Source organism: Leuciscus leuciscus, assembly GCF_965113295.1.
Source record: "Leuciscus leuciscus genome assembly, chromosome: 24".
NCBI lineage: Eukaryota > Metazoa > Chordata > Actinopteri > Cypriniformes > Leuciscidae > Leuciscus > Leuciscus leuciscus.
The window spans coordinates 6261352-6278257 of NC_138723.1; the positions used below are offsets into that span (position 1 = coordinate 6261352).

Genomic DNA, 16906 nt, shown 5'->3' on the forward strand with positions numbered 1-16906 from the left:
CAACGCCGTCATTGATAGATTTCAGCACAGCCAGCGCCATCATTGATAGGTTTCAGCACGCCAACGGCGTCATTTGATAGATTTCAGCACAGCCAACGCCGTCATTGATAGGTTTCAGCATGCCAACGCCATCATTTGATAGGTTTCAGCACAGCCAACGCCGTCATTAGATAGGTTTCAGCACAGCCAATGCCGTCATTTGATAGGTTTCAGCACAGCCAATGCCGTCATTTGATAGGTTTCAGCACAGCCAGCGCCATCATTGATAGGTTTCAGCACGCCAACGCCATCATTGATAGGTTTCAGCACGCCAACGCCATCATTGATAGATTTCAGCACAGCCAACGGCGTCATTTGATAGATTTCAGCACAGCCAACGCCGTCATTGATAGGTTTCAGCACGCCAACGCCGTCATTTGATAGGTTTCAGCACAGCCAACACCGTCATTTGATAGGTTTCAACACAGCCAACGCCGTCATTGATAGGTTTCAGCACAGCCAGCGCCATCATTGATAGGTTTTAGCACAGCCAAAGGCGTCATTTGATAGATTTCAGCACAGCCAACGCCATCATTGATAGGTTTCAGCACGCCAACGCCGTCATTTGATAGGTTTCAGCACATCCAGCGCCATCGTTGATAGGTTTCAGCACCGCCAACATCGTCGTTGATAGGTTTCAGGCGGCGAAGGATCAGTCGGAACCATTCTAGCAATTTATCCCTCGCCGGGTCCAGCAGGCTGGGCCCTCATCCTCCTGTCCAGCAGCTTAGCTCAAGGAGGGAGGAGCAGAAGGCCAGTGTGGCTGATCGCGTTCCCCCTAGCAAAGACTTGGGGCTCGAGCACCGCACCCAGTCCCAGCCTGCCGGGGGTAGACCTGCGGCAGGGTTCCTGGTAGGGTTTCTCATCCAATTCGGTTTGTTCCTTGGGTTCTGCGAACTATAGAGAAAGATTACAGAGTCCAGTTCAGGTCTCATCCTCTGTGTTTCAATGGCGTGCTCCCCACTACGGTGAAGCCAGAGCAGATTCCTTTGCTTTCACAGGAGTTTGAAGTCTCTCCTGGACAAAAGGGCCAGAGATAATGTTCCCCTCCAAGTAAGAGACCTTTTATAGCCGGTACTTTTTGATAACCAAAAAAGACTGAGGGTTGCGTCCCAACCTTGATCTTCGTCTTTTGAACTGAACTCTTTGTATTTACAGTTTCAAGATATTGACGTTAAAACGTATGTCTCAAATCCAATTTGAGGATTTTTTTTTTGTTACGATAGACTTAAACTATGTTTATTTTCAAATAGAAATATTAAGTTCCTGAGGTTTGCTTTTTTTTTGGCTGAAGCTTACCAGTATCGGTTCTTCCCTTCGGCCCAGCCTTGTCTCCTCGCACCTTCACCAAGTCTAACCTGTAGTGCAGGCATTCTCTCAGTAGGCGTGGGAAATAACGCATAACGCAATGACGCGGCTTCGGTGTTACCTCAAAAGGGAACTGAACATTGGATACTGAGAATGGGAACGAGACGCCATGTTGCGTTGCTATACTTCAAGTATGTCAGTGTGGCTTCGTCAGACCAGTGAACCTGGTGTCACTCTCGCAAGCGTCACCTGACTTTGCCCGTTGCCAATAGATGATTGTCATTCAATGTGATTCATACACCTGAAGGCGTGTACTACACGTGATTCAGACACCGGCTTACACTGAAGGCGTTCCCATAGCGTCAACGCACTGATGCGGTATCTCGTTTCCATTCTCATTAATGTTTTTTTTTTATTTTTTTATCCAACAAATTAATTACAATTATTTTAGCCATGAAAACATTTTTTATTTTATTTTAGGATTATGTGAAGATTTTTATAAAAAATTTTGTCTGGTCTATAACAGTTATTATAGTATTGTAACAAATTTCGAGGGGGAAAAACTTACAATATACATTTGTGATATGCCTTTTTTTTCTTTTTAAAAGCCTGTTAGATGGTACATCATTCTGCTTGTGTCAGCTCAGATCTGTAAAGGTTTTTAGTATCCAGCCTTCACCTAGAACTTTAATGTCAGGTTTATGCATCCATTTGTTCACCACTGTACCTGTCTCTCCCGCAGAGTGTCCAATTTATTAGTGGAGCACGGGAGCCCCGAGGGCTGTGTATTCAGATCGGTGGAGGAATGGTTAGAGGCCATAAAAATGGGTCGATACACCGAGCTTTTCATGGAAAGTGGATACACTTCTCTGGAAGTAGTCACTCAAATGACCTTGGAGTAAGTCATCTGTTGTGGAGGACATTGAGCCTGTTTGCTGTTCATCTACTGTTAAAATTACTGAGAGTGTAACCTCCATTTCATGTTTTGATCTTTGATTTGGATGCACTTTCTAATGGTTAATTGTTACAGCATAGTTTACATGATCTCTTGAGCATCAAATCAGCATAATAGAATGATTTTACTTGAGGCATTTTAAAGGTCTTTTCTTTCATTTTGTGTATCAAACAAATGTAGTGGCAAAAAATGCTTTAAAAAAACACGTTTTACTTTCATTATTAGAAGTTAAAATTGTACAAATCACTAAATAATGATTAAAAAAGCTGGAATCAATCAAGGTTTATCAATGAACCCTAAGATAAACATATTTTATAGCTGTATGTTGTTCTTTTGCAGAGATCTTAGGAGGGTTGGAGTCACTTTGGCCGGTCATCAGAAAAAGATTCTCAACAGCATTCAGGAGATGCGAGTCCAAATGATGAACGCCACTTTGCCCATCTGAGACCTGCTTTAGAGGAACTTCCAATAGTAGCCTAGCACTTTCTATGGACACTTATTTATTGAGCGGAACTATTTAACGATGAAATCTGATGCTAAAGAAAAAAGAAACGCTGGATAGATGTACAAACGGTGACTGTTTCGTTTGTGCAAAGCCTCCGTCGAAGAGTCACAGGAGGAACTTGACTGAAATGTTGAGTCGTTGTTTGGAAAAGTGTGGCACATCTCCAGATAGGACAACTGACTTGGGATCAGGTGTCTCTGGGCTGAATGTATAGCGTTTTTCCATGACCTCATTCAACAATATTATTACCTCCGGAATTCCACAAAAGACCAAGATCGGCTCGGATGTTTTTCTCACACGAAGTTCACCTGGGGCAAAGTTCAGGCACTGAGACTGAAGTCATATCACGGGCTGAGGGAACGAATGGCAGTGTTAAACAAAGCAATAGTAGATTTCGAGCTTGATGTTGATTTTACTTTGTTCTAAAATGTCGCTTCCTTGATTTAATAAGAGGACAAAGAAATGGACAGGATCATTTTCCTTTTGCACAATATATGTGTCATGAAGCGCGGAGGAAATTTGTATTTGTATTTGAAAATGTGACACGTTTCCAAACCACATGTTTATTTAGTTCCACTGATGTTTTGATGTTTTACTTGTAAATAGTGTACAGTTGCGTAGATAAAGTGGAGCTCAAATGCATCCATCCATGTTCATGTGGGGTTGATATACTGTACTTTAGTGTGCGGGTGGGCTAACATACTATGTATATTCAGTCCAGTCAATAAATGTTTATATTGCCTCTCAGTGCTTCATTAGATAGAAAATGAAAAGTTGTTTTACCATTGATGTGTGAACTCTACTATATTTTGCTACTCATTCTTTTGCCTCGCTCAGTTTTTCACAGCATGGTGAGATTAAAGTCAACATGAACTCAAAACGGACCCGATTTACTTTCTTAATACAGGTTTTTGGTTTTATTGTGCACAATTCATTATTGTTTTCATATATCTGTAGAACCTCTAAAATTCTAAATGTAAAAACTTAGGAAATAATTATAGATTGGGATATTATGAAGTACATCACGTTAATGAAGTACACTGGGTTGCGAATATCGTTTCATGTTGACTTTAAGTTGGTTTAATATGTCAGACATTACATTAGCAAGAAAACAGTAAAATATATGTGCCGTATGTGAGGCAGGGTGTCGGTTACTGTTGACAATAATCCAAAAGTTTGGTTATATGGCTGTCAACGAATGTGACTCTACATTTTATTCCAAATTAAATATTTTCAGTACATTTTGAATAAGATTTCCCCCAATTATTAGGAAAGGGTAAACATTTCCGATAGCACATGAAGGCTGCCTAACTTCTCAAAAAGAGCAGTAAAATAAGTTTCAATTGTCTTTTTATGTACACTGAGGTATAAATTGAAATGATTGTCTGTTAATCGACAACTTGCCACACATGCATTATAGATATGGGTTTAATAATAAAAGGAAATGTTGAATGTTAGGACTCATATTCAGAAATTACAGGCATTAGGTCCTTTCTAACCATATTTTAGGTTCATAATTGTTTATTACAGCACATTATTTTCCTATTAACACTACTGAAAGGCCACAAGATTGTATTAACAAGTGCTCAAGTATGTCACATATTTCCTCAAAACCTCGTATAACTGCTCATAATTATAGTCAGTGAAATATTTCCATTAAAACCTCTCTGGTAGATATATATTACTTTTAATTTCTTGAAATTTAATTGTATCACATAAATAGCAGCATAATGCTCCTAAATTAGTCAAATGGAAGTGTTCAGTGAAGATCAGATTTAATAATGGTCAAAAATCCTATTAACAAAGTTAATTACATATTTTCAGTTAATTTGAATCTACATTGATTTGCACTTATACATCTGCTCTGTTTGTTATATACTGAGTGAATATTATTTGATGTGTTGCAATGAATGTTACTATATTATACTTGGAAATTGGTATTTTATGCAATGCAGTTTATCTTGCTCTGACATTTACTTGGGTTAACTATGTATCATATTAAGTTAAATATAATTTTAGATTGAATTTATACATGTGTTTTAACCCCATTGTATTTTCAAAATAATGGCAAAAAAAGTTTTAATGGATTTGAAAAAACTGTTTGACTGTAGACTGAAAAACATTTTAACCCGACCAACCACACGCCATGCTTTAATACTGCAAAATGTGTTTTCAGATTTGTGGCTGTTGTTTATTGTAGTGATATTTCTTCATAACCATTGGTCATATCTGTCAGAATGAAAAGCCAGATTCATCATGTTTTCAAGCATGTTTGCCCTATTATCAGGTTGTTTATTTAGAATATGTAAATTTAGATAACTTAGTTGTAGCCATAAACATTGAACAGTTGCCTTTTGTTTGACATTTATGATTGTGGTTACATAAAAAATACATCTAATTCGCACTTGGAAATGTCAAATGTAGCTGCAATTAAAAAGCTTACTGATTAGCACAGAAAATCGTTCTATAGCCCTGTGAACTTTGGGGTTAAAGGCAAGCACAAGGTTTAACAATTTTGTATAATTACTGTATAACCTCACACTACTAATTGATCTTTCGAACCCACCACCCCAAAAACATGTCTAAAATCACTAGCCTAAATCACTGATGTTGAGTGCATCAAATCGCTTCCAAACATTTATTCTGATACAAAATTATCATCATGGTGTTGGTGGGCTGTGCATTACAAATGCATTTGATCAGCAAAATGAATAATATATTGTTTAAATATTTCATCATATTTGGTCCAATAAAGAGAGAGAGAAAAGAATGAAAAGCACAGGGGAAAAAAGGGTGTAGTTTCTATGTGATAATTGTTTGTCTATTACCTTTTACTGTGTGTTTTGTTGTGTAAATGTCTTTTGTAGTGTAATATATAAAATTTTATATTTTTTTGTAATAAACTGGAGAGAAACCCAATATTGCTGAGTTCTCTATGCAGTGCAATATCGCAATACTAGCTGATATTCACCAACACCAGGTGTGGAACTGGGAATATCCCAGTTGAAATGTCACACTTCAGTCAAAATGGCAAAAACTGAATAAAAATAACATATTACCATTCACCAAACAGCTGACAAAAAGTTAAAATGAAGGTATCATTATATAAACTTAATGTCTAATGTTAAAGTTGACCGTTTGACATACGGTTGCTCTATATGCTATGCTAATTGAAAACTGGACTTGCTGCCATCTTGGAAGTAACATCAAATGACACGTCTAGCAGAGGTCGGGGTTGATCGATCTGTCTAACAATGTCCAACTTCGAGTGGTATTTCAGGTGTTATTTCCAAGTAGGAGCTGGGAAAAATCCAAATTCAGAGCTGTCTGGAACACAGCACGAGTTCCAGCCCTGATCAAACATGTCTGCATGTAATTTTCCAGTAACCCTTGATTAACCCCGGGTGAGTTTGATCAGGGTTTGTGCTGGAACTCTGCATGACAGTGGATCTCACAGCAGAACTGAAGAGCCTTAGCATTAATTGTTTTCTGTGGGCAGTTCTCTTACGAGAGGTCTCTCGTACTTGCGTAAGTATCTTACGCTAGGGGAAAACCTCTTTTCCTCGAGATATTGAAGCCAAAAATTATCCTTAATTTTGCAATAATGTAAAATGCATTGCAGCAGCATGCAGACATGGGCGAGACAGCTCGCGCGCCCATTGGCTGCTCTGCGGCAACTGCACCAGCCTATCGATAGAGGCCCCTCATGACGTCAGGACCAATGAGGGTGCTTCGCGCCCATTACGTCATGTCCCGCCGAAAGCGGGTGGGGCTAGGGCTATAAATATGGCCCAGAGAGGCTGGTTTGGTCAGTTTTTCATCTCTTCAGCGGGCCTACGCATCGCTGGATCCTGAGAGGAAGCCGCGCTGTCTGATTCAAGCACCCAGCGGGATTAGTCTGCATCTGAAGCTGCCGGTCGACAACTCGCCGCCTTCAGTCGCCGTTCCTGCTCACGCTTTCCGGCGTACATATCCTTTTCTCTGCTACTGTGTTTTGTGTATGTGTGTGTTCGCCGCCGCGACACACACTCCCATTGCACTAAAAGAGCCGGGCGTCTTTTTCAAGACGCCCCTTCCCTGAGGACGCGCAGCTCTCGTGCTCGCTGACGGCGACTGCCCTCACTGCGAGCTAGTTACTGCCTATGGTGACTCTGCGGACTCACCTGGCATCCTTCTCCGAGACTGCGCCTCCGCCCCCCGCCCCCCCAACACGCAGAGCTCGCCGGTGCGCCCGCTTGCCTTGCCTGCTTGGAGGATGATACCTGCTCTCCCTCTGTTCGAGCCGCGCAAACCGCGCCGTTCACAGGGGATGTCAGGAGCGGACGGTCAAGGGGCTAGCTTTCTCTCTCCCTCTGTTCGAGCCGCGCAAACTGCGCCGTTCACAGGGGAGGCTGGAAGCGGACGGTCGGGGTTAGTTTTTCTTTACATACAAGAAAGCTATACCCTGCCCCTGCGCCCCTTTCACGCGTCACTCACCGGCGAAAGGAGAAAAGAGCGTTTATAGTCCCGCGAAGCTGGACTGACCTGAATTTTCTCACACATTTCTCAGTTCCCTGATCAGGCGACTGGAAATATAAATATTGCAGCGCCTGCAAGCAAACGCCGAAGAAAACATGTTGACGCTCTTATATGCTCGTGCATCTGAAAGCCTTTGTGTTCCCCCCTGTGGCTCAGTGGCGGAATCTTTGGTTTTTCGCACGAGAGACCGGTGTTCGAATCCCGGTCTAACGGCAGATAAATTATGCCTCCAATGCTTTGCTCTGTCAGTTCCCTGAAAGGCGACTGCAGATGTGCATTTTGCAGCCAACGAGCGCGTTGTACAACCCGCTCGCCTGCACCCAAACACCGTTTCTATGGTTCCCGTGCGTCACTGGCGAAAGGAGAAAAGAGCGTTTATGTCCCGCTGCGGCCGGGCCGAATTCTATTTCTCATACATTTCTCATTCCCCTCTGAAGTTCAGGCGACTGGAAATGTCAATACTGCAGTGAGCGAGCCTGTTGTAATGCACGCACGCACGCCTGCATACAAACGCCAGCATGTTGACGCTCTCTGATAATACTCGCGCTAACTAAATGACTATGTGTCTTCCCCTGTGGCCCAGTGGCAGATTCTCAGGTTATCGCGCGAGAGACCCGTGTTCGATCCTGGGTCTACCGGCAGATAAAATTCTGCCGTCAATGCTCGCTCTGTCAGTTCCCTGAAAAGGCGACTGCAGATGTGTATTTTTGCAGCCAACGAGCGTGTTGTACAACCCGCTCGCCTGCACCCAAGCACCGTTTCTATGGTTTCCGTGCGTCACTGGCGAAAGGAGAAAAGAGAGTGTCCCTAGTCCAGCTGCGGCTGGATCTACCTCCATTCTCACACATTTTTCTGGAAATGTCAATATTGCAGTGGACGAGCCTATTGTAATACACGCACGCCTGCAAACAAACGCCAGCATGTTGACGCTCTCTGTTTCTATGGCAACTTCTCGCTCGTTCAGTTCCAGTAAATGCGACTGTTCCAGTGTATTCTGCAGTAAACAAGTCGGCGACACAGCCCGCTTGCCTGCACACAAACGCCGCTTTTACAGCTACCCAGATAAATCCCATAAGAGTGTATTTTCTGGTGTTCCGGCCACGGCCGATGGTGTTATGAGTGTAGACAAAATGCCCACTGCCCAGTGCTCATTCCTACACAGAAACACAGCCCGTCACACAGGGCTCGCGCACATGAAATCGACCCAGATCGATTGCGCATTAAATGTGGTAAATGTGCCCACTGCCCAGTGCCCACAAACACTACGTTCTGCATGTCTCAAGGTTTCTGTAAAACGAAACCAACATGCATTCGCTCTGCTCAGGCGGACAATGCTCTCAGTGTTGTAAATGTGCCCGCTATCCCACGCCCACATTCACACATAGACATGACAGGTCTTACGGGACTCGCCCAGCCCTCCCCCTCTCGGTTGACCACCACAGAGGAGTCGAGCGCGGGCAATCTGGCCGCTGTTATCAGCGCGCCCCCTGCCTCAAATGTCATAAGCGCGACGCTTATGTTGCAGCACACTGAAGCCCCTCTGTCGCTGAGCGACCAGAGCGCGCTTCGCATTCAACCCCTAGCCATTCGTGCAAACGCATGGGCAAGGCTACCCAGGGTTTCGAAGTGGGTGCTAGACATTATAGAAAGAGGCTATTCGCTACAGTTCGGTCGACCCATTCTAGATCTAAGACGACTAAACACGACCAAGAAAATCCTCTCGCAAATTTGCCAAGGGGACTGGTTCATGTCGAAAGATCTGAAAGACGCTTATTTTCAAATACAAATAGCGTCACGTCACAGGCGATTTTTGAGATTCGCCTTCGAGGGTCAGGCATATCAGTACACAGTCCTGCCATTTGGCCTATCCCTGGCACCTCGCGCATTCACGATGTGCATGGATGCAGCGCTCGCACCCCTCAGGCTCCGAGGCATACGAGTGCTGAATTATTTGGATGATTGGCTGGTTCTAGCTCGATCACAGTCGGAGCTCATAGAACACAGGACCATATTACTCGATCACCTCGAGAATTTAGGTCTCACAGTCAATTGGGCGAAGAGTTCGCTGTCTCCAAGTCAGAAAATATCTTTTCTGTGCACAGATCTGGACTCTATGACAGCATAGCTGTCGCCGCAGCGCAGACTAAGTATTCAGCGCATGACAGAGATTTTTCGCCGCGACGCTTTAGTCCCGTTCAAAAAGTTTCAAAGGATGCTGGGTCTCATGGCTTCAGCATCCTCAGTGCTTCAGCTGGGTCTGCTTCGCATGCGCCCGCTGCAGTATTGGTTGAAAGCGCGCGCCGCGCAGAGCTTGGACCTCCGGTCTCGCGCGCCTCAAGGTCGATCAGAAATGCGTCGCAGCTCTGAAACCTTGGACAGTGACCGACTGGTACCGGTCAGGAGTAAGCCTGGGGACTTCCTCGAGTGTGAAGGTGGTGTCTACGGATGCCTCAACCTCGGGATGGGGAGCGCTGGTCGAGGGCAGACCGTTATTCGGCCAGTGGTCGGAACGGGAGAAGCTTCTGCATATAAACTGCCTGGAAATGATGGCAGTCGACAACGCGCTGAGGCGTTTTTTGTCCCCAGATAAGACATCACGTCTTGGTCCGTTCGGACAACATGTCAGTGGTGGCTTATATAAATCACCAAGGAGGTATCAGATCCAGAATCCTTCACAGGCTGACGGAACACCTCCTGGTCTGGGCTCAGCACAATCTGCGCTCGCTCAGGGCAGCGCATGTGCCCGGCCATCTGAATGTGGGACCAGACAGACTGTCCAGAAACTATCTTCCGGCAGGAGAATGGTCTTTACACCCACAGACAATCAAACTGCTATGGAGGACATTTGGCAGAGCGAAAATAGACCTATTTGCGTCTCAAGAGAACGCTCATTGTCAGGAATTTTTCTCCAAGAGCAGGGATGCGCTGGCTCACGTGGCCCCGCTGCCCGCTCTATGCGGTTCTCCCTGTCACGCTCCTACCCCAGGTGTTAGAGCGAATCAGGGAGAGCGGATGCCCGGTGCTACTCGTCGCCCCATTTTTGGACAAACCAAGTCTGGTTTCCAGTCCTGGTGCAGCTGACGAGTACCGCCCCGTGGCCGATACCGGTGAGGAGGGATCTCCTCTCGCAGGCAAACGGCTCGATCTGGCATCCTCACCCGGAGCTTTGGTCCCTACATGTGTGGGCCATCAACGGGTACCAGTTAACCTCCCAGCGGGAGTGCTAGAGCTCCATCTACGAGGCGGCTCTATTCCTCAAAATGGTCTGTGTTCACTAGCTGGTGTACAGCGAGTGGCACTTCACCCTCACGCTGTGGGGTGCCGGAGGTTCTCTCCTTTTTACAAGAGCTTCTGGATAAGGGCAGAACCCCATCCACGCTCAAAGTTTATGTGGCGGCCATAGCAGCGTTCGCTGAACCACCGCTTGGCCAGTCATTAGAAAGGAACGATCTGGTCATTCGCTTCCTTAGAGGAGCTAAGAGGCTGAACCCTCCCAGACCTTCCTCAGTTCCCGTTTGGGACCTTTCCGCGGTTCTGGAAGCCATGAAAGGTGCCCCATTCGAGCCAATACAGTCAATAGACCTGAAACTCTTGTCTTTCAAAACAGTGTTTCTTCTGGCTCTCGCTTCAGTGAAGCGCATAGGGGATTTGCAAGCGCTCTCAGTGAGCGCGACGTGTATGGAGTTTGGGCCTAATGACTCGAGAGTCATACTCAAACCAAAGCACGGATATGTTCCTAAATCCCTCAATACACCGTTTAGGGCACAGGTTATCTCCCTGTAGGCCCTGCCGGTATCTGAAGAGGAAGGGGACGCAGGCTTCCTTTGCCCGGTCAGGGCGTTAAGAGCCTATGTGTCTCGCTCATCTGTTTTCAGACAGACGGAGCAGCTCTTTGTTTGTTCAGCGGACGTTCTAAGGGACTAGCTGCATCAAAACAGAGTCTATCCAGATGGATAGTTGATGCTATAGCGCTAGCTTACACATCCAAGGGCCTGCAATGCCCGATAGGTGTCAAAGCGCACTCCACAAGAGGCATGGCCTCGTCGTGGGCTTGGTCCAGTGGGATTGCCTTGCAAGATATCTGTATGGCGGCAGGCTGGGCCTCCCCGTCTACATTTATAAGGTTTTATAACCTCGAGGTTCCCGCTTTACAAGCTAGGTTGCTCTCGGTTTAATTTTTCAGTATTGCCCGCCCGATGCTATCGGCTCAGGATGCTGAAACTGCTAGAGCGTCGATCACTGATCGTCTGTATACTTCTTTGGGCAGTGCGTAAGTCCCCCATATTTACCAGTCCAGGCCGAGTTCGCCCTGGCTGTGTGGAACACTTGATATAACATGCTCTTATCAGAGCTCCATATTACAGGAATGATGCTATTCTAGCCCCTCTTCCCGGATTCTCTGTGAGTCCCTTGTGATTAGGCACCTTGGGACTTTAGTGTTATGTCTCAAGCACGCACAGCGTTTTACATTGTGTTCCCCTAGCGTAAGATACTTACGCAAGTACGAGAGACCTCTCGTAAGAGAACGTACTCGGTTACTAACGTAACCTCGGTTCTCTCTAGAAGAGGGAACGAGTACTTGCGTATCTTGCCGTGCATGCGTCATGTTCTGATTCGCTTCAGCGATGAAAAACTGACCAAACCAGCCTCTCTGGGCCGTATTTATAGCCCTAGCCCCACCCGCTTTCGGCGGGACATGACGTAATGGGCGCGAAGCACCCTCATTGGTCCTGACATCATGAGGGGCCTCTATCGATAGGCTGGTGCAGTTGCCGCAGAGCAGCCAATGGGCGCGCGAGCTGTCTCGCCCATGTCTGCATGCTGCTGCAATGCGTTTTACATTATTGCAAAATTAAGGATAATTTTTGGCTTCAATATCTCGAGGAAAAGAGGTTTTCCCCTAGCGTAAGATACTTACGCAAGTACTCGTTCCCTCTTCTAGAGAGAACCGAGGTTACGTTATTAACCGAGTACGTTTTCTCTTTCAGGTCGACTATTGCTAAGGTGAAGCAACAGTGTGAAGGGATTTGATGATCAATTTAGTCACAGTTTGCTAAACTGTATAGACATGCGTATCTGGTTGCTTGAATAATAACACAATTAGTTTAATGGCACATTTGAAAGCAACTATATCGATATATTGAGCACTGAGATTCTGTGCAAATCCAAAAACATATATTGCATATAATGCAACATATTATGCCCATGTGAAAAAGTGTGCTTAATTGTAATTAATGTGCATTTGTAGATATATGTGTATGTATATATATATATATATATATGTGTGTGTGTGTGTGTGTGTGTGTGTGTGTGTGTATGTATATGTATATATATATACTGTATATATATATATATACACACACTATATAATATATAGAGTGCACTTTCATGACTGTTTTACGCATTTCAGGACACTTAAAAAAAAAGTGCACTTTTTAATAATATTAAAAGTTTACCTTTAAATTACATATTTGTCATGGACTGCATTTCCCATCATCCTGGCACCTAACTACGCACACCTGGGGGCAGTTGCATAAACATAGCCATTTTGTTAACACTGTGGCTGAATCCAAAATCACCCCCTATACGCTCAAATAGGGCATTAGGGAAAGCCATCTGTAGTGGTGTCCGAAACCAGTGGACGTTATTGAGTGCACTCATTCAATACCATAATGCACCACAATAACGAGTGTACAGTCGATGTGCGTTCAACGGCTGTCCGAATTCACTAATGGTAGGGAGTAGTGATTGAGGGTTTAGGGGGTGATTTTGTATTCAGCCTATGTCTTAAGTACTAGTATGACCAAATATCGGTTAGCCAAAGGGCAGTCAGTCTTGCTTTTTAGTATCAAATTAGGGCAATCTACATTTGTATTTAACTGTCTTAAAACAGTTATGAACAGTCTTAAATAAAAAAATGTGATGACTAACTTTTAAAACAAGTCTTAGCAGTTTATGCAACCAGCAACTGGGACTCAAGTACCCCTCATCATCAGCACTATATAGAGCACACACTTCCTCAGTCGTGACCTCGTTTGATTATACAAGCTGTGTCCCAATTCAGGGGCTGCATCCTTAGAAGGCCACGTCCTTCAGAGTGTGCGGCCGACGCGGCCTTCGGGGGACGCACCGAGACTCGTTTAAACTTAGACTTTTACTGTCTATGGTTTAAAGGGGAAAGTATGGCCGATTGCGTCATCGCGGCGCGACGAAGGCTGTCCCAATTCGAAGGTCCTTTGAAGGCTCCTTCAAAATGTGGCAAATGCGCATTTGCCATTATATCTCTCATAATGGCAAATGTGTCCTTATTTTGCTGTGAATGCAGGATACATCAGAAGGATCCTTCACAGCCTTGCCTACCCCATAATTCATTGTGCACCGGAGACGAAATTGGCAGATTACACTTTTAAATGTAATTATTGGGTTTCGATTTAATCGAGTAATCAGATGTATCTAATGATAAAAATGAAAGAAAAAAAAAATACAATAAAGGTTCAAATGTTGACTTATATGTTACCAGTATGTGATTTGATATAGGTTATACTCTTTAGACTTTATCATGCACCATGGTAAAAAATTTTAGACATTCTAGAACATTTCAACCACGTTATGTTTTTAGGCAGTTATAACTATATATATATATATATATATATATATATATATATATATATATATATATATACAAACTTATATAAAGTTTTATATATAAAGTCCAGTACCAATGTTACTGCTGCTCGTCACAACGGCTGTCACAGTTGCTAGGCAACAAAACCAGACCGTCCCATTGAACAACTCCCAGGACACAGTTAGCAACAATTTATTAATGTGACAATACATTTTGTTAGTTTCAAAAAAAAAACAGTGGTGGAATGTAACGACATAAATTTACTCTGGAATAAAGTATAACTTTTAAGTACTTTAGATTGTTATTCAACTCCACTTAACCTCAGAGGCAAATATTGTACTTTTTATGAAAAACTGACTTTTTACACATGGATATTAGATTTTGATATTATGCAAGGCAAGGCAAGGCAAGTTTATTTATATAGCACATTTCATACACAATGGCAATTCAAAGTGCTTTACATAGAAGAAATTGAAATAATAAAAATAAATAAGAATAATTAAAACAGTTTAGAAAAATAAAATAAAATACAGTACAGTAAAAACAGTCGGACGAACAGTGGCACAGTGCTCATTCAGTAAATGCATAGCTAAACAGAAGTGTTTTGAGTCTGGATTTGAATGTGACCACTGTAGGAGCACATCTGATCTCTACTGGAAGCTGGTTCCAGCATAATAGCTAAAAGCAGACTCGCCATGCTTAGAGTGAACCCTTGGTGTTTCTAGCTGATATGATCCTAATGATCTGAGTGATCTGTTGGGTTTATATTCAGTGAGCATATCTGCAATGTATTGAGGTCCTAGGCCATTGAATGATTTATATACCAGTAATAATACTTTAAAATCAATCCTAAATCTAACTGGGAGCCAGTGTAAAGACCTGAGGACTGGTGTGATATGTTCATATGTTCTGGTTCTGCTCAGCGTTCTGTATGAGCTGCAACTGTCTTATGGTCTTTTTGGGAAGGCCAGTGAGGAGTCCATTACAATAATCCACCCTGCTGGTGATGAAAGCATGCACAAGTTTCTCTAAGTCTTGTCTGGAAACAAAGCATCTAATTCTTGCAATATTTTTTAGATGATAGTATGCTGATTTAGTTATTGCTTTGTTTAAAAAACAAATATTAGATATTTGTTTAAAAAACAAATATTAGATATGTGTTTAAAAAAATATGAACAGTATATAATAGAAACACAAAAAATATGTCTGACAGATCAGGGATAGGCAACGTTCAGTCCTGGAGGGCCGCTGTCCTGCAGAGTTTAGCTCATCGAACGGGTTTGCATGTTAAAATATTTTATATGAGAACGTCTCACGCCTGAGGCATCCCTACAAACCTGTTGGTGGACAGTGGAAATATGCACTCATCCCAGATGATGTCCCACTGGCAGAGGCCTTACATGTTTTCTTCCAATCTGTTTTATGTATACTGTTAATTTAAACTTTTATTTTGTATTTCTTATCTTAAAGCTACACTGTGTAATTTTTTTAGTTGATTCTTAGCAAAAAACACTTAGTTCTTTCAAAAATATATGTGCTTATTAATGTATATTTACTTATTTCAAGTAATAAAGTATTCTCATAAGTTTATAATCTGCCATTGAAAGTACATACAGGTGAGGGGTTCGAATGCCGGTCGCCATGTTGCCCCTCCATCTTGAAACTACATTAGCCAAAGAGGGACATGCCTGTAAATTCAAGCTTCGCCTTTCGCGCTTTACACTCAGTGACACAGAGACGAATGCGAGGGGGAGATTACTCGCGACTGCCGGCAGATTTGAAAGATTGCTGATGGAGGATCACGCCTATTTTCGAGGACATGTAGCAGAGTCGCCAAGGAAGCGAAAGAGAGAATTAAAACGTCAACGCGACAGGCAAATCAGCAAGACCAAAGTCGATATTGGAGTAACTTTTCCCAGATGGAAAGAGCTCATGAGGAGCAAAGATTTTAAATCGGACGCCGAAGTTGCCTGCTTTCCTCTCGGCAGGTAATTCAGCCTATTTGTGTAAATTCAAAGTTTTATAGTTGCTTGTCTTACCATAGCATGGTTGTGCATAACGCCAGAACGACCTCTAGTATAACTTGCGTTACTTTTCCTCACGTCAATGGTGAAAAAGTATTGTTTACCTTGTTACATAAATCTGTGCTGCGACGGATCACAGGTGATAGTTTCAAAGGCGCAATTGGACGAAGTCGAACTGGAAGCCATGTTAATCTTGGAATAATACGGCCACCGTAGGAGTTAAAACGCCCTCGAAATTGAAAGGAACAGAAACTAATATTCACTGGGTAGTCATATACAATTTCACCGCTAGATGGGGGAAAATATCACACAGTGTAGCTTTAAACGTAACTTATCTTGTAAATAGTTGTAAAATGTACTGTAAGTGAAAATGTATAGAACAATTGATTTAGTATCAAATGTACAAATTAATTGACACGACAAAAATAAATGTACAGAATAATTTCTTTATTACATTTACAAGTTATAACTTGCACTACAAAAATAAACAATGCACAGAAATTATTTTTGTTTCATTTACAAATCATAACTTACAAAAAAATCAATAATGTATACGATTGTTTAATTTACTTATTTTAATTCATATAAACAAAAGTTAATTTCTCTACCAATCTGTCAAGAATATAAAACGATCTGTCCATTCTCTCCCTGCTCTGTCTCTCTGAAACTTCATGTCCTCCCTAAATATCTCGATCAGCTCCTCCTCTCGGTCTCGTTTCTCTTGGCTGGTGCTGTTCCTCGTTCTATCCTTCACAGTCCTGGGAAAGAAGGACGGGAGGAGGGTTGCCAGTTCTGTGGAACAAAAGTAGCCCAAAAAGCCCATCGGCTCTTCTCTATCGGGCGGCCGAATTCTCCACTGTATTTGTGCGTCTGAGGGATGTTTTGGGGGTGTTGGAGCGCCGAAATCATACTTATGGGGATAGGAAATCAAC

The 16906-nt window shown here is 43.2% G+C and overlaps 1 protein-coding gene across 1 annotated transcript in view; it reads left to right on the forward strand.

Moving 5' to 3' along the window:
* Positions 1–5718, forward strand: part of epha5 (EPH receptor A5) — a 65079-nt gene extending 59361 nt beyond the window's left edge. The window contains exons 14-15 of the mRNA XM_082157654.1: positions 2090–2245; positions 2642–5718. Of these exons, the coding sequence (XP_082013780.1) occupies positions 2090–2245; positions 2642–2747 (262 nt within the window). The 3' untranslated portion in view covers positions 2748–5718. The remainder of the gene's footprint in view (positions 1–2089; positions 2246–2641) is intronic.
* Positions 5719–16906: the final 11188 nt, after the last annotated feature.